This window comes from Euphorbia lathyris, chromosome 5 (genome assembly GCF_963576675.1).
Source record: "Euphorbia lathyris chromosome 5, ddEupLath1.1, whole genome shotgun sequence".
In the NCBI taxonomy this organism is placed as follows: Eukaryota; Viridiplantae; Streptophyta; class Magnoliopsida; order Malpighiales; family Euphorbiaceae; genus Euphorbia; species Euphorbia lathyris.
This window is the reverse complement of record NC_088914.1, coordinates 71,411,303-71,430,574: the sequence shown is the minus strand read 5'-3', so window position 1 is coordinate 71,430,574 and position 19,272 is coordinate 71,411,303. Positions and strand designations below refer to the sequence as shown.

Below are 19,272 nucleotides of genomic sequence, written 5' to 3'. Positions count from 1 at the left end.
TGATTTTAAACACTCAGTCACATTTTCAGTTTTTTTTGTGTGTGATAAACAGTCATCATCAACTGCCCATATCTCATTCAATATGACTCTGTTTTGGTTCCACAAATATTCCTTGGCTTCTTCTAGATTAGTGGATGCATGATCCCATGAAGTTGCTACAAGATTCCTTCATTTGATGCTTAAAAAAAAAGGTGTTTGAGAGGTGATGTGATGCTGAAAAATAGGAGTTGAAATGAATTTTTCAGTTATAAACAGTCATTTCCGATCTACCATAACTACCTCAATACGATTCCATTTGAGGTCCACAAATACTTCATTACTTCATTTCGATCAGTAGATACAGGATTCCACTTTATCATAATAAAATTCCATCGTTTGCATCATTTGGTGCCCCGAAGAAATAGGTTTTTAAAGGTTTATGTTGATGAAAAATAAAAACTGAAAATTGTCTTTTCCTTATTTTTTATTTTATTTTGATTTTATTTCTTATTGATTGGTATCTTATTTTTATACTAATCTTTTCATTTATCAAAAGAAAGAAAATTTACTTTTCACCTCCAACAAGTGCATTTAACATATTTCATTTATAATTCATATTGCAATTTTGTTAGGTGATCATCCTATTTAAAAATAAAAAGTTTCCTAATGTTTTTTTTGTTTAATATCTTCCCTACCTCCTTAACTTGTTTGTTTCTTTTTTCTTTTTTCACTTTACCGTCTCAAATTATGGGATAACCTAACTCAACAAATTTAATATTTCATGTCCTAAAATTGAATTCACATCCCAATACTTTCTACATCCATTCTAATATATCTATATCTTGATGTCACAAATTTCATTCAGTGGTTTAAAATAGAAATATAAATCTAACGGACACGAAGTGTTACACTTGGTGAGTTGATGGAGCTAATAGAATTCACAATATAAGTTGAGGGAGCTAATCAATTTCATATAGACATATAAATAAGCATAAAATATTATAATTATTGAGTTAAGGGACTAATAGGCAAAGTAAAAAAAAGAAAGACAAATTGAAAAGGCTACGAATATATTAAGGCTTTTTTTTTCTTGTCAATATATAAAAATCTATTTACTTTGAAAAAGTCATATCAAATGCAAATTAAAAAGGCAGGAATGTTCACATGTTACTAAAGGAAGATGTTTCTTCCTTAATACATTATTTAATCCATTAAAGATAAAATGGATAAATAAGTAATGAATATATGAAGTAGTAGTAATTAATAAACATAATAAAACATTACTACTAATAAACAAGAATCTATCTATATATAATATAAAACAGTAACGATGGAGTTGAGGTGTCACTCCCTCCTTTTTTACTGATAAAAAATATAATATAAAATATAATATATTAACTTGAGTTATATTATTATATTTATTTATAAAAAGATTATTTTATCTCTACTATATCTAAGAGTTCTACAGAATTTAAATTAATCCCTAAAATCTCTCTAATTCTCCGTATATCTATATCTAAAAGTTCTATATAATTTAAATTAATCCCTAAAATCTCTCTAATTTTCTGTATATCTATATCTAAAAGTTCTGCATAATTTAAATTAATCCATAAAATCCCTCTAATTCTCTGCATATCTATATTCTATATATAATATAAAACAGTAACGATGGAGCTGAGGTGTCACTTCCTCCTTTTTTACTAATAAAAATATAATATATTAACTTTAGTTATATTATTATATTTATTTATAAAAAGATTATTTTATCCGTACTATATCTAAGAGTTCTACAAAATTTAAATTAATCTCTAAAATCTTTCCAATTCTCTGCATATCTATATCTAAAAGTTCTACATAATTTAAATTAGTCCCTAAAATCTCTCTATTTCTTTGCATATCTATATATAATATAAAACAGTAACGATGGATCTGAGGTGTCACTTCTTCCTTTTTTATATCATTAATTGTAATTATTAATTATATTTTTGTTAATATTTATATATTAAGATGAATCCGTGCATCGCACGGGTCAAAAACTAGTTATAAATAATAAATATTTAACGACTAAATTGTCTAAGCTCACCTGCCAAAGGAATGCACCCCTACAAACGCAACTATAATAAAAATATAAAATAAACAAAAAAAAGGAAAGAATGAAGACGACTACGCGAGAGAAAGAAATGGCCAACAAAGAACTTCAAGAGAGATACCTTCAGCATAAGAAGAGAGAAGTAGCTGGATTTTGATCGATTTTTCAGATATTGATGTACCGGAACTCCAAAACAACCATCTTTCTCTTGATATTCTGCTTGTATCGATTAACTTCTCTCTAGCCAGGTATTTCTTTGATTTGATCTGTCTAGGGTTTTTCTCAGGCTACCAGCGAATCCAGCCACTATGTGCTTCTATCTTTGTCATCTCTTTCAGGGTTTAAGCTTCCATTTATTGAATTTCTATTACCCCAAAACCAATAATTCTAATTCCGGGTTTCTATTAATAGAATTGAACAATTGAAGGTTGTTAATTATTTTAATTTGGTGCTCTTGGTTTATGTCATATGATTTTTTTTTTGTATGTTATCTTTTTTTTTTTCTTTATTATATTGAAAAAATTAGTCTTTAGATTTGCTTAGGCGTTAGCTACTTTTAAAAGGTAATAGATTGAGACACTTTTAAGTATTTATGAATGTGCTTTTTGTTCAGTTCAGGTAATGGCTGCTAATTCTCAAAGCTGTTATCTGAGGTGAAAGTGGGATGGTTGGTCGTTAGTGATAAAGGAGGGTAATCTACATGTTGTTTCAGTGATTTAGATACTTGTGAGAGAACTTGCAGAACAATAGAAAAAGATATGAAATAAATGTATTATTTCATTTCAACTGTTGAAGTTTGACCAATATGGTTTATGTCTAAGTGGATATAAAGTGCTGTGTTCTACAGTTTGGACTTACAAGTATGCTATTTGAAGGTTGTGACCTAGGGGTCGGATCACTCCACTTATAGATAGTCCAAGATTTTAATTGACATGATCAGTAACTTGGAAACTGTGATTCTGCGATTTTGTTTGGTCTAAGTCTTGTATGTCTGAGGGAGAGTCAGAGAGAGATGGAGAGAATTACAGATGGGTTTTATGAAAAAATTATCCGAATTTATGAGAGAAACAGCAAAAGAAACCAATATCTCTGTATGGTCTCATCACTCATATATTCAAGATGCTAACTGGAAGGAAGGACATTTAACAGTGGAAGGAAGAGCATTGCCAAAGTATAGTCTGATCAAATTGAGATCTTTTCAAGAATCTAGAACTATTATTAGTATTCCCATTTCAGCTCAAACATAGAACCTCTTGTTCATGATCTGAAGACTTATATCAGTACACCAGACAAGGATTATTTACATGTTATGAAGAAAAGACTTTGATCAATGACATGATATCCCACTTAGGAGAAGCTTGTAGAAACAAATATGAATACATTCCTTTTCTTTTTTATGCTATATTATATTTAAATAAAGACCATGAGCAAAGTTTTGTATGATAAATTTTCCCTCAGAAATTCTATATGCATGTTGTTTTTATTGAGGTTTCTAATGACCATATTGTATTTGATGTATCTTTTCATGAAGGCTTTAGAGCATATAGTCTCCTATTAATTTTTTGAACTTTCTAACTCATATGAACAATAGGTTTGGTGTACCAAAGGGCATTCCTGGCTGAGACCATCAAGTCTGAAAAATCTTTATGGGTTTCTCTCGGGGATGTTCAAGAAATTTTTCTCGTCAACAGTCTGAGGATTATTAATGTGGCAGATCACACTTTGACATTTCAAATAACATACTTGTGGTGAATAAGGTATTGTTCATAATCTTCTTCATTCTATTATCACTTTTAAGTTGTTTGGTTTGCAAGCTTAGGAGTATAGTCGTATTTGGTGTCTTGAGAGAGACCATGATTTTTTTTTTTTTTCATTTATAATCAATGGAAATGTATGATTGGTGAATTAAAAATGCTGTATTTATAGCATTCTGATGGGCAATAACGCGTCATCTTAGGTATACCGGAAATCAGTTGGTATCATGATTTTTAATTTTTGTTGAAATGATTTCCTTTCACTTATGTTGTGGTATTATCAATGTAATTTTCTGCATTGGTATTTGTACAATTTCTATATTATATGCACAGGTATATATACCCGGCTAGCTACTAATGTTAACCCTAATGTCAAGGAGCATCTTTACGCTACAAGCAACTTAGACACCTCTACCCTACAAGCAGCCTAAGTATGCTGTAGCAGCCCTTCAAAAGTCTTGGGCATGCTATACATTAATTACACCCCCCTCAAGCTGGAGCATAGATATTAATCATGCCCAGCTTGGTACATATATAGTTAACCCGATTTCCCGGTAACGCTTTAGTAAATACATCTGCCAATTGCCCCCTATTCTAATATGTGGAGTTGTGATTGTGCAAAGTGACAGTCAACTTCTATGTGTTTTGTTCTTTCACTGATACATGATTATTGGTGATATAGATAGCTGCTTCATTGTCACACCATAACTTCATAGGTTTCATCTGAGCAAACCCAATATCATACAAGTTCACACGTAGTTTGTGCCATATCCTTCTATTCAGGATCTAGATACTACACTCTGTTTTTTACTCTTCCAGGATACTAGGTTGCCTCTGATAAATACACAATAACCCGTAGTAGAACGCTTATCTGTAAGATCTCATGTCAAATCTGCATCTGTAAAACCTTCTACTATGTGATGACCATGATTTTGATAGTATACCATGCCCCGGAGTGCCTTTTAGATATCTCAGAATATGACTGACAGCATCACAGTCTGAAGTTCTAGGAGATGACATGAATTGGCTTGACATCATCTTTTGTCTTGGCTTTTGTTTGTTTGCTTCTTTTGAAGTGGGAAGGCATGTGTAGTGTCATATGGTAGCTAAACAAATTAAGAGAAAATATCAGCATAGTAAAAATAAGAAAGGTGGTTCAGTAAGATTGTGTCAGAGAAAAAAAAAAAGGAAAAATGGACATCATTCAGCTAAAAGATGCTATGGTTGAAAAGCTATCACTTGGTTGAAGATAGATTAGGAAATGATTTATGGAAGTTATAGTTGAAAATATAAATTTGCAATCATTTATAGCAAGAAAGAAAGGATGTATGAGAGTAATGATTGCATTCAAACATTTTGCATTGGTAAATTTAGCCCCCCATGAAATGCATAACTAACATATAAATAACTGTTCCATTAGATGCGTATAACCATTAATTTGTGACTCATATTTTTTTTTGTCAGTATTTAGGTCTAAAGAAGATTAGCTATGGCTGTTTACTACTTTATTAGTATTTCTTGTTCTTTATTGGTACACTTTTTTTTTTTCATGTTATACAGGTGCAATGGAGATTACATTGTTGAAAGCCCTTCTTCATAACATTTCCTCCTTTTTACATATGTCATCCATTGAGAACTTCCGGTCAGAACTGGTTCAGAAGTATCATTGTAAGGCAGAAGAGATATTGAAGCTGTTGAAGCCAATACTTGATGCCATCGTTGATTCAGATATAGCTTCCAATGAAGTGCTTAGTAACACATTTGATGAACTGGGCCAAGCTGTTGATGAATTGAGGGAGATCTTTGAAATCTGGCAACCATTGTCAAGTAAAGTGTACTTTGTAAGTTCGAAACCTTATTTTTCTTTTTTGGGTTTTTAGATAGCAAATCTGTCTTGATTGTAGGTTTCGAGGGGGAAATATATTTTTTTGTCTTTGCGTACGAGATTGCATGTTTGACTGATCTATGGGTGCTGCTATTGGTGAGCCAAATTAAGTTTCTGGCATGGCTATTGAATTTTTCCTCACATGAAATTTATCATCAATTTCCTAAGTTTTATAGTCAATCAGAGTGCTAGAAATTAGAAACCAATTTCAAGGACCAATCTCAACGTCCGGAATTATGTTATTGATTAGGATATTGTTAGGTGATTATACTCAATCTAGGGGCACACTCCAATGTGCATTGATACATCTGCCTACAGACTTGCTTTGTCTTGTTATTTGATTAGATTAGAATTCTATTTTTATTAGATAATTGTTGTTAGTTATGTGTTGGTTAGTTAGTTGTCTGTTATCCAAACCAAATTGTAAGCTCTTACCTTACGGGAAAATTATATATGATATGGATCCACGGTTACAATTTGTTTATGGTGATGGGTTTATAAACTAATGATATGAAAGTGTGTACAGTTCTACAGATAGTAGCATTAATAATTTGACTGCCAGGTAATTGAACTCTGATTTGTTATTTTAGCAAATGAAAGAACTGCTTTGAAATTACCTCAAGAAAATGATAGACTCCAAGCACTTGAGGCAGAGCGTGAGGAAATTAATTACCAAATGATCCATTTACTTGAGGGTTTAGAAACTAGAAGCATGACTGGCATCGTTGTCCATGGCAGTTGGTGGTTGCATTTTACTAACCACTTACATCCATTTATTTGGCAGTTCATTTACTTGCTTTATTGATGAGTTTATGCATCAACAAATCTTCTCTTTTTCAATCGAAGCACGATACTTGCAAATGTTGGTAGATTTCTGAAGTGATGGAGCAAAGTAATATTATAGAGGGGTCATGCATGAGTTATTAAAAATGTCCCTCTTGTTTTAGACTAGAAGTGGAAATCACCTGGTTTGAAATCCTATTTGATCTTTTTGACTATGACAAGCTAGGACAACTAATCATTACTATCAGGCTTTTAATTTATGTGACTGATCTATCTCGGAGTTGTAATTAAATGCAAATTTTTTCAGTTGCCATGTTATTGAGGTTTTTGTGTTTGTCACCGATCAAACTTTGTTTGCTGTTTGTGGTATATGAGTTTCTGAAGGGCTGTGTTTTACTATTTTGAAGCTCAAGTGCAACATTTTGTTAATGACATCTCTCAAGTCAACTTCTTGGCGATCTATCTTTCTTGATGAGAATTTAGCTTGAGATTCGTTGCCTAAAGAGGCTTCCACTTCCCCTCATCTTTGATTACCATAAACAGTCATTACTGCTTACTAAAAGATGCTCAGTCTACTGATTTAGTTATTCACAAAAAGAGTCTTGTATATTTTGCTGTTTTAATGACTTTCTTTGTCTTTTGGATTCAATTTCAAAGTTTCCTTATTTGACATGCTTCAAAAGAAATATTTAGCTTCCGGTAACAGTCTAAGCATCTGTATGTGTAGTATGGATTATTTGTTGCTAAATGAACACAAAATACCATATGCGTTGTTTGATCATATTCCAAGCATAGCCAGAAAGTACAGACTAATGTTGAATGTATGCAACCTTTCTTAATGATGCATTTTTAATCTCTTCTTTTTTCAATTCTTTTGCTGTTTAGGTTCTGCAAAATGAATCCTTGATATCAAAGATTCGGACGTTCAGCCTGGATATTTTTAAGCTGTTGAAGTCTTCAGATCAATGTCTCCCGGATGAGTTAAGTTCATCAGCCCTTGAGGTAATTGTGTTTTATGAACTTGTTTGAAGTTTTGGCAGGCATTTCAGTTTCAAAATGGAGAATAGACCTCAGTCTTGTTAACTCAGATTGTTTAGAACGATTTCATTAAGATTGCTGAATAATGAATCAATCATCATTCACGCATTTGGAACAGGAGGCATAATTCATTTCGAAACTCCTGTTCAAGTTTTTAAGTGAGGAATTCCTTATATGATGTCTAAAAATTGAAAAAATTGATTGCAGTTTTGCACTCAGAAAATAAAGCAAATGGGATATGAACAAACATCATCTATCGTTAGAGAAGCTATAAGGGACCAAGTGGCATGTGTTGGACCGAGCTCAGAGATCCTGGTGAAAATTGCAGAGAGCCTAGGCTTGAGATCCAATCAAGAGATTCTGATTGAAGCGGTGGCCCTTGAAAAGTTAAAAGAAAATGCTGAACAAGATGAGAAGACTGGGGAAGCAGAATTGTTTGATCAAATGATTTCACTTGTAACCCGCATGCATGATCGCCTTGTTATGCTAAAACAGTCTCAGACCCCTAGTCCAGTTCCAATACCCCCAGACTTTTGTTGTCCTCTCTCACTTGAGTTGATGACGGATCCAGTGATTGTGTCATCAGGGCAGACCTATGAGAAAGCATTCATTAAAAACTGGATTGACCTTGGGCTCACTGTCTGTCCCAAGACACGGCAGACTCTTGCTCATACCAATCTGATACCTAATTATACTGTAAAGGCTCTCATTGCAAATTGGTGCGAGTCAAACAATGTAAAGCTGCCTGATCCTGTGAAGTCTGTTGGCGGCTTCAGTCAGCCTTCTTCACTTTTGTATGCAGACTCTGGCATACCTAGAGATCCATATGCTTTTCCTCATTCTAGTAGAAACCAACCAATGTCACCTGAGTCAACTCGGTCTACTGGTTCTCCTGGTAGGAACTGGATCTCTTCTAGTGGAATGTATCGTGAGGGAACATCTCCACTTCATCCTCGCTCTACCTCTGAAGGTTCTTTATCAGGTATAGTAGGAAATGAACAGGGTTTGGATATAACAAGAATGTCATTGACAAGTTCTGACGAAAGGTCCGGTAACCTGGAAGAAAGGAATATGGATTCAGCTGTCCACTACTCTGTGTCACCATCTAGAACCGAAGTTTCAAATACTGGAAGAGCTAATGAACCAGTGACTCAGAACCATAGCAGAAATACCTCGGTCTCCAGCCTAGTTGGTAATGCAAACCAAGGTGATGCAAATGAATCTTCAGAATTATCAAACCATCTTACTTCCTATAGCAGTGATAATTCTGGGGAGGTAAAAGGAGAGTCGCATGTTTCTTCTGCTCTGAATACTCCTCATAGAGAACCTGAGTACTCACCCCGTTTGATGGAGGCATGGTCTCGAAACCAAACCATCCGACGCCGTCCATCAGATAGGCTTGTTCCTAGGATAGTTTCTTCTGCTGCTACTGAAACAAGGGCTGATCTTTCTGGCGTTGAAACCCAGGTAAGGAAGCTTGTTGAAGATTTGAGGAGTGATTCATTGGATACTCTAAGAATAGCAACATCTGAACTCAGGTTACTTGCTAAGCACAACATGGATAATAGGATTGTTATTGCAAACTCCGGGGCCATAAATGTTTTAGTTAACTTGCTTCGGTCAACTGACACAGGAATTCAAGAAAATGCTGTCACAGCACTTCTTAACTTGTCAATTAACGATAACAACAAAACAGCAATTGCTAATGCAGATGCAATTGAACCTCTTATTTATGTCCTAGAAACAGGAAGTTCAGAGGCTAAGGAGAACGCAGCTGCAACTCTCTTTAGTCTCTCAGTGATAGAGGATAACAAGGTCAGGATAGGACGATCCGGCGCTATTGTACCTCTGGTTGATCTTTTGGGGAATGGAACTCCCAGGGGAAAGAAGGATGCAGCTACAGCTTTGTTTAATTTGTCAATATTTCATGAAAACAAGGCCCGGATAGTACAAGCTGGTGCTGTTAAGCACCTCGTGGAGTTGATGGACCCAGCAGCCGGAATGGTTGACAAGGCAGTTGCTGTTTTAGCGAATCTTGCTACAATTCCTGAGGGAAGGACTGCAATTGGGCAGGAAGGTGGGATTCCTGTTCTGGTGGAGGTTGTCGAGTTGGGTTCTGCAAGAGGGAAGGAAAATGCAGCTGCAGCTCTTTTGCAGCTATGCACAAACAGTAGTAGATTTTGTAACACAGTGCTCCAAGAAGGTGCTGTACCGCCATTGGTGGCGTTGTCACAGTCTGGCACCCCGAGGGCTAAGGAAAAGGTATAGTTCGTATTATGGTTTTCCGAATTCAAGGTCTTTTTTTAGGGGTCATAGAATTGAATAATTTGGGTCTTTTTGCAGGCTCAGGCTCTACTTCAATACTTCAGAAACCAACGACATGGTAATGCGAGGGGCTGATCCCGCAGTGCAGTATGGGTATTGATTTGGAATTCTATACATAGCGTGTACATTTGTTATTTGCAAATAATGCATTGTAAGGTTTTGTGTTTGTACTTTTACATGATTTGTAGAGGAAAATTGATTTATATAGAGGAAAAACATTTCAAATGTGAAAAATACACCTAGTGAGTTGAGCTTGAGAAGAGAGAAACTATGAGTTTGTCATATTCCTCTACCAGAATGTTATTAGTATGCTGCCTAAAAATAGGTTTATTACAAATCTGAATCTCATCCAAAAGTTACCGTTATTAAACTAGAATAATGATAAACATTTGATGATTTAATTTGTATTACTATTAATCAAGTTTATAAAATATCAAAGAATTCCAAGTTTGATTTATAGGTTTAAGATTTGCATAAATTGAAGTTGTCTTCTTCTTGAACGTGGGAAGTTTTGAGTTTTGAGTTTCTTAAAATATATAAATATAGCCACCACTAGAGGTCACAAGCCGCAGTAGCCACATTAACGCTACATAAACCGTTGGGATCCCAAAACCAACCACATTCCACTAGAGTCCGGACAAGTTAAACCGATGAAGAATGCTAAGTTAACTGAGATGTGACATTCTTTTGGGTATATATAGCCACCATTTTATCATTCTTTCTTTATAAAGAAGATAAATCATATCAGTTGTTTGTTAGTTTATGTTTGGTTGCCATAATTCTAATAAGAAGCAATAAACAAGAAATACAATATGTGAAGAAGTTCTTGGATGACATTTTAGAATAAAGGACTTAGGAAATCTAAATTTTTTCCTAGGAATAAAAGTTTCGAGAACATCCAAATGTATTTTTATTTGTCAACGAAAATATACTTTGGATTTGCTTGTACCAACAAGGATGTTAGCTCGCAAGCCTGTTTCCACACCTATCGACAGTTTTGTAAAACTTATATTCTTGAAAACATTAGTTTAAAAGAGACACATCATGCTTCCATTTATTGTGATAATAAATTTACAATTCATAAAGTCCCCTGTGTTTTTACCTAATACATTATTCAGTTCCTACGTTTTTAGAAATAATTATATAGTCCACCAGTTTTTATTTTTGTTAACTCCTTAGTCCTTATGCTTAGGTCAATGGTCAAACTATACTAAATAAACTTTAAAATTCCAAAATTACCATTTATTTTATATTTTAATAATAAAACATCTATTTTTCTTATTTTATATTTTTTTCTCTTTTTGCCTACATAATCAAAATCTCTCCAATATAAAGTAATTGATTTATTAATTATATAATTTTAATTTAATAACGTAAAATTTATTGACTAAAAAATGAATGAAAAATATTTCAAAAATTATTAAAATAGGAGTAAGACTGTCATTGTAAAAAAAATTTACAATTCTAATAAATTTTACGAATGAAGAAAAAAATATATGATTTTTAAAAATTATAAAAAATTTATAATAATATTTACTGTTAGTTTAAAGATATTATATTAAAAAATAAAGAAAAAATAATTACAATTTAAGAAAATTAATAATACATTTTTTTTCAAGTATATGTATATGTAGTTCAAAAACTTAATTAAAATTAATTAGATTAAATTTAAAACTAAAATATAATTTTTGTATATATATATAACTAGGGGTAATTTTGGACTTTCATTTACAAAAACAAATAGAAAGATTAAAGAATTGATTAAGATAATATTGAAGGACCTTATAATAATATGATGTACTTACTATCGTGTTAAGTAAAAACATAAGGACCTTATAATTACTTACCATCGTGTATTTATCGTGAGAGTGTTTTCTGCTTTCTATTGTATGACTTCCGATTACATCTTCTGATTTGGTTTGGCTTCTGGGTGTTGGTGAAATGTTTTTTTTTTGGTAACATAACTTTTTATGTTTTTGGATAACGGTCTGCTTTCAGTTGTTTGACTGTCGTTTATGTCTTTAGCTTGCAGTTATTTGACTGTCGGTTACGCCTTCTGCTTTCAGTTATTTAACTGTCTTTTACGTCTTCTGCTTTCAGTTGTTTCACTATCAGTTATGTCTTCTTCTTTAAGATGTTTGATTGTCGATTACGTCTTCTGCTTCCAGTTGTTTGACTGCCGGTTACGTCTTCTGATTCATTTTTGTAGGTAAACATAACATGTTTTCCGTTGTTTGACTGTCGGTTACGTCTTATGTTTCCATTTTGTGCGTAACTGGTTTACGTTTTTTAGGGAGATTTATTATGGACAGATATGTTTCAACAATAAATAGCGTTAGCTTACTTGGTTTTGTTGTTGTATAGGTAATCAAGGACATGAGGTTTGACAACTCTTTCTATTCAATATTTTATCAAATCTTTCTCAGCTTGATCTGGCTAAGTTTCACTATACATATAGCAGCAGGTGTTGGTATATCAAATCTTTCTCATCTCGAACATTATGAATTGCTTAAGTTGGAACAGTCGGGGCGGCCTCGGCAACCTTCAGAAAGTTCGATCACTAGGTGAGTTATTGGAAACTTTAATGGATAAAAAGCATATTGAAGGTTTACGAAGAAAAACTAGTTTTGATGGTTGTTTCCGTTACACTTTCTGCATGAGTACTTTTCTGCTTCCAAAATCATTATGTGATGAATTCTTTGTGGCGGGGTATAAAAAAGAATGGAGCTCGATGAATTTACTGGTGTAGCTGGGATAAGTTGAGTATGAGTAAAGATCATGGTGGTTTGGAGTTTCGAAATTTACAAGGCTTTAATTTGGGTGGTGCTGAGAAAACAGGCTTGGAAACTTATTGATTCTCCTAATATGTTGGTTAGCAGATTATTCAAAGCTAAATACTATGCTAGTGGGTCTTTCCTTTCATTTAAATTGAACAATAACCCTAGTTTTGTTTGGAATAACGTATAGAGTTCGATTAAAGTTATCCAAAAGGGTATTCACTGAAGGATTGAGAGAGAAGATTAGGTTTAAGTAATATAATATGTGGTTAATAAATGAAGAAGGCTGTCACATCACCTCTGTTTGCACTAATGAAAACAAAAATATAATAGTTTCTGATCTTTTATACTAGGAATTTACATTTGGAATCAGAATAGATTGGTTGAATGGTTCTCAACTCGAAAAGTCGGCATTATTTCTAGCATGGTGGTGTCTGTGGCAGCTAGAGATTATAAGCTCATTTAACATTTTCTAGAGATGGTTTGTACTCGTCTAAATCCAGTTATCGTTTGCTTGAAGATACACGCACATGAAACCTGACTAATGCCCACTTTTAGAATGTGTAGTTTGAAACGGATGCCAAAAGGGTGGTAAATCGCATATTAACAAAGGTCTATGATATTACTGAGTTCGGGGTTGTTATAGAAGAAATTTGAGTTTTGTTACTTATCTGCCAAGATTATTATGTGGCTTTTGTCCCTAGATTAGCGAACGAAGTGGCTCATTCAATGACTCGTCATTCCCGTTCCAATGCTAATTTTTTTTTAGTGATGATGCTTTTTGTATTGATCATGTTTTCATTTCTTAATAATAGTCGATTTTTTTTTTTTGAGAAATATCAAAATAAATACTTTATACTTTAAGGGTTAATTTGTTATTTAGCGTATGAACTATTCAAAATTTTGTTATTTGGCTCATAAACTATCCCAATTGGTGAAAATTCACCTAATTTAGATGGAGACTTCACATAACCGCTATCACCCTTGTAAGTGGTGATATGTTGACATGTGGGCTTGATACTTTTTATGTCTTAAACTTTATTTGCCACACAAATTTTCTTATGTGAAAATAAATAATTAAATAAAAAATAAATAAAAAAACCCCTAAACTAAAATTTATCAAATAATAGAACAGGGACAAATAACAAAATTTTAGATAGATGAGTGCCAAATAGTGGTTTAACCCATAGTTGTTAAATCGAGATTCGATTCGTGACTCGAAATCTCATTTTGTGAATCAGGACTCGTGAACTGAACCGAATTGTAAGATTCAGATCAAATTCAAAATATTATAAAAAATAAAATAGTATAGAGGAGAGGACAGAAAATAACAAATAATTACCGAAATTGTGGTTGGTTTTTGAAACTCGACAAGGAGAAGTCTGATCTTACTTGATTGAGCCAGTTTCACACTGCGATGGAAGGAAAACTATAAAGGTTTGGAATTTAGAAAGTCAAGAGTTTGTTGCTAATCCATAACTGCTTATAAGAAAAACATTTTAGTTCTTCTGCACATGTTTTTTTTGCTTTTGAAATTTGAAAACAGTTTTTTTTTTTTTTTTAATGATGACATGAATCCACGGAATTGATGGACTCGGCTGATTCGGCTGAGTCACCACCGATTCGGTATCCTATTCTTGATGGTTTCAAATCGTACCATAGAATCGGATCGAATCATACGAGTTAACTCACGATTTCTATAATTCTAACAACTATGGTTTAACCCCTATTGTTTTTTGGTAGGTAAAAATTTAGGTAAGGGTAGGTCTACCACTTCCAAAGTCAGGACAAACCACATACTCCGTGACGGTTTACAGTTTAATTTACAACAGATGACCTACCAAACACACTTTTATTTTAAGTGCTAATTTCTTACTCACTTCCCTCTCTAATTTCTTCTCTCTATAATCAGTTAATTTTCAAACTAGAGCTAACTGATTGAGTTCTTTCGTCTTCCTCACCTCCCTCTCTAATTTCTTCTCTATGTAATCTTTCTTTTGTAATTTCTTCTCTCTACATTTCATCTTATTCAATCTGAATTGTTACGAAGAGCTATTGTGACCGACCGGCATTTGTGGAAATTCACTACACTTTTCTTTCTCCATTCACGGCGTATCCTAACAAGCGTAAATCCTTGTTCTTTTCTTTTATTTGTATTAGGGTTTTAGAATTTTATGTGTTCTTTGTTGAATTTTAGGTTTTATAGCTTCTTTTTTAATCAACTCACTATCTTACTGCTGCCGCAACCTTGATACTTGTGTTCTTCTTCATCTTTCAACTCCTCCTTTCCTTATCTCTATTGAGAGAAAAAAAAAACATAAGAGGATGTTCATTGTTGAATTGGCAATTAGTTTTAATTTCCGAGAAAATCCTCTAGTTTTGGTTGTTGATCTTCCTTTGCATTGTTCCTTGTAAAAAGTCCACCTTCTTGCACATCCAAAACTCCATATTGAGATCGCAAAGGGGCAGCGAAAAAGGAGTTGCATAGTCTTTAGTTTCTGATTTAAGTATTTTCTGTGTGAATGTCTCTTGTGCCTAATATTCCATCTGATGTTATATTTCTCAAGTTTTTGTTTTGATTATGCTTGTTACTGCAGAAGAATGTGCAATATCTTGGAGCTAATTAATAGGAGACCTGAATTAGAAAAATCCGAAGTTTCAATCCCAATCTTCTCTAGAAAAGATAACGAAAATGAACCCTGCAGTCAAGATTTTAAGCTTTTTCTGTGAACAAGTAACTAGGAGGACAATAACTTTCGTGAAGTTTTAAATGCTCGACTATCTATGGTGCCAACTGGAAATGAGGACACGGGGGAGGTTAATGTAACTGACTGCACAGAACTTTGTTACAATGGACAAGTTGAAACTAGATGCGAGGATGCTGTTGAGAGTACGAGTTCTTTTGGTGACTCATTATCTGACAACAAGAATGCTTTATTATTCGGTGAAATGGAAGTTGAGTCGCCGTTGGGGCTCGGTTTTGATGATGCATCACATTTGGGATTTGATGATTGTGGTAGTGAATTTCACATGAGGTACTTATCTTTTAGTAATCTATTCTGGTAATTGCTACCTCACATTAAGCTGATGATGAGAAATCAATAAATTTATTGCTATATCCTATATACATTATGTATCATTGTGAAACAGCACTGAGTAATCATGTGATAAAATTGTTTATTTGTGGTATATTAGAGGCAAAATATATGCACTCTTTACTCTATTTTTGTCTTCGATATATATTTTTTCATGATTTTGACTTAGGGGAACTTTAACGGGATAAATTATTCTTTCATTGGTGTGGACTATCATTGTTGAAACTTGAGGATGGCTTGTTTGACTTCTTTTACTTTTGTTAATGGAAAACTACTTGAAAACGTGTACATTTTCTACCTTGCAAATTACTTCTATGTTATTGGGGCTGGCATCCTCTTAAATGCAGTTTTACACTATCTTAATCTTTTGCCTGTTGAAAGCATGCTTATACACATTCACGCACAATATTTGATTTCACTTAGAAAGCTAAACTTCATGGATGAACTATTTTCAGTGTTTTGAGGGTTTGTGTCTTTGTGCTGCATCCCTTCTGACTTGCATTTGAGCTTTTAGAGCAGCCTAAGGGATTATTTGTATGGTGATGATCTGGGTCAAGGTTGCCTCGTGGAGTGATGCAATGCAGTATTCCTCATTTACAGAGCCAGTTTTTATGCCACTTTTGAAAATATTCAATATAACTGAATGAGTTCTATTGCTGATTATCTGGCTTACTTTTTTCTGCAACCTCCAGTCTGAGATATATTTCCTCATCATATGAAGGGGAAAAAATTAGTCTCTTGGATTTTCACTTCTGGATATAATCATTTCAGGAGGACAAGACCAACAGACCATTGGAGGAGATTTATACGTCCTCTTATGTGGCGATGCAAATGGTTAGAGTTGCAAATGAGAAATATTCGGTCTCAATATCTGAAGTATGACAGAGAACTTGCAGAACATGCACAGAGAAAGATGTTTGATTTTCATACATATCTATTGCAAGGGTTTGATGGAAAATCACTACAATTTGATAGTTTTAACCAGAGGAAGAAAGCGATGCAGAGAAAGAAACGAAAAAGAATTGAGGAGATGACAAATATAATGCCATATATGCTGCAACATAATGTGTTCTCCTACTATGGTACTGATTTTTTTACTTTTATATTTTATTATTTTTTTACTAATGGCTATTGTTAATTTTCTTCTACTTTTGTGTTTTGTCCAGAAAATCGGAAGACTGCTGTCAATTTTGGTTCGTTAAATGATGATTGCAGTAATCTAGGTATAGAGTTGTATTTTTTGTGGGTGTGTTCCCATTCTTTTGTTTATCTGGAATGAATTACTTTACTCATTCCTGAACACATGGATAGATGATCGTTGCTTATTTTAATTAAAAAAAATTATGTTCACGAATAACTATTACGGCATGAAATCTTAAAATGTTGCACTGTTCTTAATTATGTGTTTGTACTTTGTAGCTAAGGCAATTAATGCTACTGATGAATTTGGGTTAGAAGATGAATGGCAACCTTTTGAGTCCAAAGGTGATGATAACATCCGTGAAGATTTTCTTCGAAAGGTTGAAGTGTTACAATCACAAGTCCGTAAATTGAAGGCCCGAATTGAAAAGGTTGTGAATGAGAATCCTGGGAAATTTCAGTTTCAGGTCTCAGGTGAAAATGTAAGTGACTTCTATCTGTTGTTTGTCTCTGTGTTGTTGATAAGGAGAGTTTTATTGAATTGTGAATACATTTTTCTTTTCCTACATGTAGATTTGTAAATCAAAGATTAGGGAATCGTAAAATTTGTTAAATTATAGCTTTCCGTGTTTCGTACGATTGCTAGTTTTCATAATTGGGGTGAATATCATCTTCTAGTTAGTGCTTGCTACATATTCCTCTAGTCAACATGCGTTTCTTGATTTGGTTGCTTTGTCCAAACAATTTTGAATTTCATACCGAGACCTTATTCTTATGTGACACAAAGTTTTTCGAGATATGGTTGTGGCATTTATGGAGGGGTAACCGTAGGTGAGGATAACTGAATCGGAGATGAGCAGAACATTTTGGAAATAGGTAATTGATGTAGACAACTGATAAATATATAGAATCAGGGTCAATTTTTCTCCTAAGGTTATTGGAGAAGATCAATTTTACCCCATTGTACAAAATGATTCAATGTCACCCTATGGTAGAAAGCCTAGCTCAATTTTACCCTTTTGAAGGGATTCGGACGGTAATTATTGATATTTACTTTGAAAAGGTAAATATTGAGCTAGAATTTCTACCACGGGGACAAAATTGGGCTATTTTGTACTATAAGGATAAATTTGATATTCCCCAATGGCTGCTTATGCAGAGGCTCTGCCATTTTGGTAGAGATGGGTCTTAGCTTGATCCATTTATCCTTTTTCTGTATTTCCTGAGTTCTATATTCCATATTTCTACATCTACTACTACTCTGTGTTTGGGAAGTTTGAATATTGATTCTCGATTAGACCCTCACTACTATAGATATAGAAAGATGTGTCTGTCCTCCAATTGATCTTTAACTTTCAGTAAATTTACCAAGATTTCATTTTAGCTAATATCAAAAGTTGTCAGTCAGATATTAAAATGAAATTGGCAAAGTTGAAATTTAGCCTCTCATCTCATATTTGTATTTAAGCTTTGTTATATTTGGCCTTTGGCAGACAAATTTGTAAGTTGTTACATGCATCAGCAGCACATGGTTAAACTATTGTCTGTTAAATTTAGCCTCTCCCCTAATTAAGATTCTACTTGTTTCTTTCTTGTGTCTAAGGATGCATGTTTTGCTTGCATTGTGAAACGGGTTAATACACATATTTGGAAAAACAGATTTACCCTTAAATCAAATAAACCCACAAAACTATCCTTGAATTTTCTATAAACCTGCAATTATACCCTAATCTGACGGAACTGCTAAACGGCGATGACATCAAACCTTCTTGTCTCCAAAAAAATTGGATGACGACAATCAAAATTCATTTGGTTTCTTATTGTTTTCTATTGCTATTGCTTTTGGATTAATTAGGAGGTTTAGACGCCATTTTATTAGGTTGATTGAACTTTTATGAAAATGAATTTTGACCAATTTGTTCTTATAACTTGTTTTTAATCGAAATTGAATGTGCATATTTTTTTCTGTTTGTGATTGGTTGTTCTTTTCTGAAGTTCTTCTGGAGATAAGAAGGTTTGATGTCATCGCCATTTAGCAGCTCCGTCAGATTAGGGTATAATTGCAGGTTTATGGAAAATTCAGGGATAGTTTTGTGGGTTTATTTGATTTAAGGGCAAATCTGTTTTTTCGAGAAAACACAAGGGCAAATATGTGTATTAACCCTTGTGAAACTGACATATCCTCCTCCATGTCTGCAGACTGGATCATAGATATTCAGGGAACAAGGTAAAAAAAGTTTTTGAAGAAGCAGTAGTTGCCCGTCCTGTGTAAATTTCCAAGGCAAAACACTTCCTATGAGAAATTTGTACATGATGTGTATGTCACTTTGTTGTAGATCAATTGAGTACAAAATTAAATTGGTCTCTTCTGTTACAAACATTATTTTTAACCTGTCTATATGCAAAG

The 19,272-nt window shown here is 33.6% G+C and overlaps 2 protein-coding genes across 4 annotated transcripts; both read left to right on the top strand.

The window, feature by feature from the left end:
- The first annotated feature begins 2,094 nt into the window (after nucleotides 1-2,094).
- On the top strand, nucleotides 2,095-10,312 carry LOC136228759 (U-box domain-containing protein 4-like). Its single transcript, XM_066017234.1, has 6 exons — nucleotides 2,095-2,316; nucleotides 3,660-3,825; nucleotides 5,383-5,663; nucleotides 7,376-7,492; nucleotides 7,736-9,790; nucleotides 9,872-10,312. The coding sequence occupies exons 3-6, from the start codon at nucleotides 5,388-5,390 to the stop codon at nucleotides 9,926-9,928; spliced, it is 2,505 nt and encodes an 834-aa protein (XP_065873306.1). The 5' UTR covers nucleotides 2,095-2,316; nucleotides 3,660-3,825; nucleotides 5,383-5,387; the 3' UTR covers nucleotides 9,929-10,312.
- Nucleotides 10,313-14,459: 4,147 nt separating this feature from the next.
- Nucleotides 14,460-19,202, top strand: LOC136229423 (uncharacterized). 3 transcript variants are annotated; one of them, XM_066018191.1, is made up of 6 exons: nucleotides 14,460-14,756; nucleotides 15,228-15,665; nucleotides 16,497-16,807; nucleotides 16,892-16,948; nucleotides 17,145-17,347; nucleotides 18,861-18,992. In XM_066018191.1, exons 2-6 carry the CDS (start codon nucleotides 15,415-15,417, stop codon nucleotides 18,873-18,875), a joined length of 837 nt encoding a protein of 278 aa, XP_065874263.1. In that variant the 5' UTR covers nucleotides 14,460-14,756; nucleotides 15,228-15,414; the 3' UTR covers nucleotides 18,876-18,992. The 3 variants fall into 3 exon arrangements, with proteins under 3 accessions (XP_065874263.1, XP_065874262.1, XP_065874264.1); XM_066018192.1 differs by lacking the exon at nucleotides 18,861-18,992 and adding an exon at nucleotides 19,065-19,202 and having other exon boundaries at nucleotides 14,461-14,756; XM_066018190.1 differs by lacking the exon at nucleotides 18,861-18,992 and having other exon boundaries at nucleotides 17,145-17,451.
- Nucleotides 19,203-19,272: the final 70 nt, after the last annotated feature.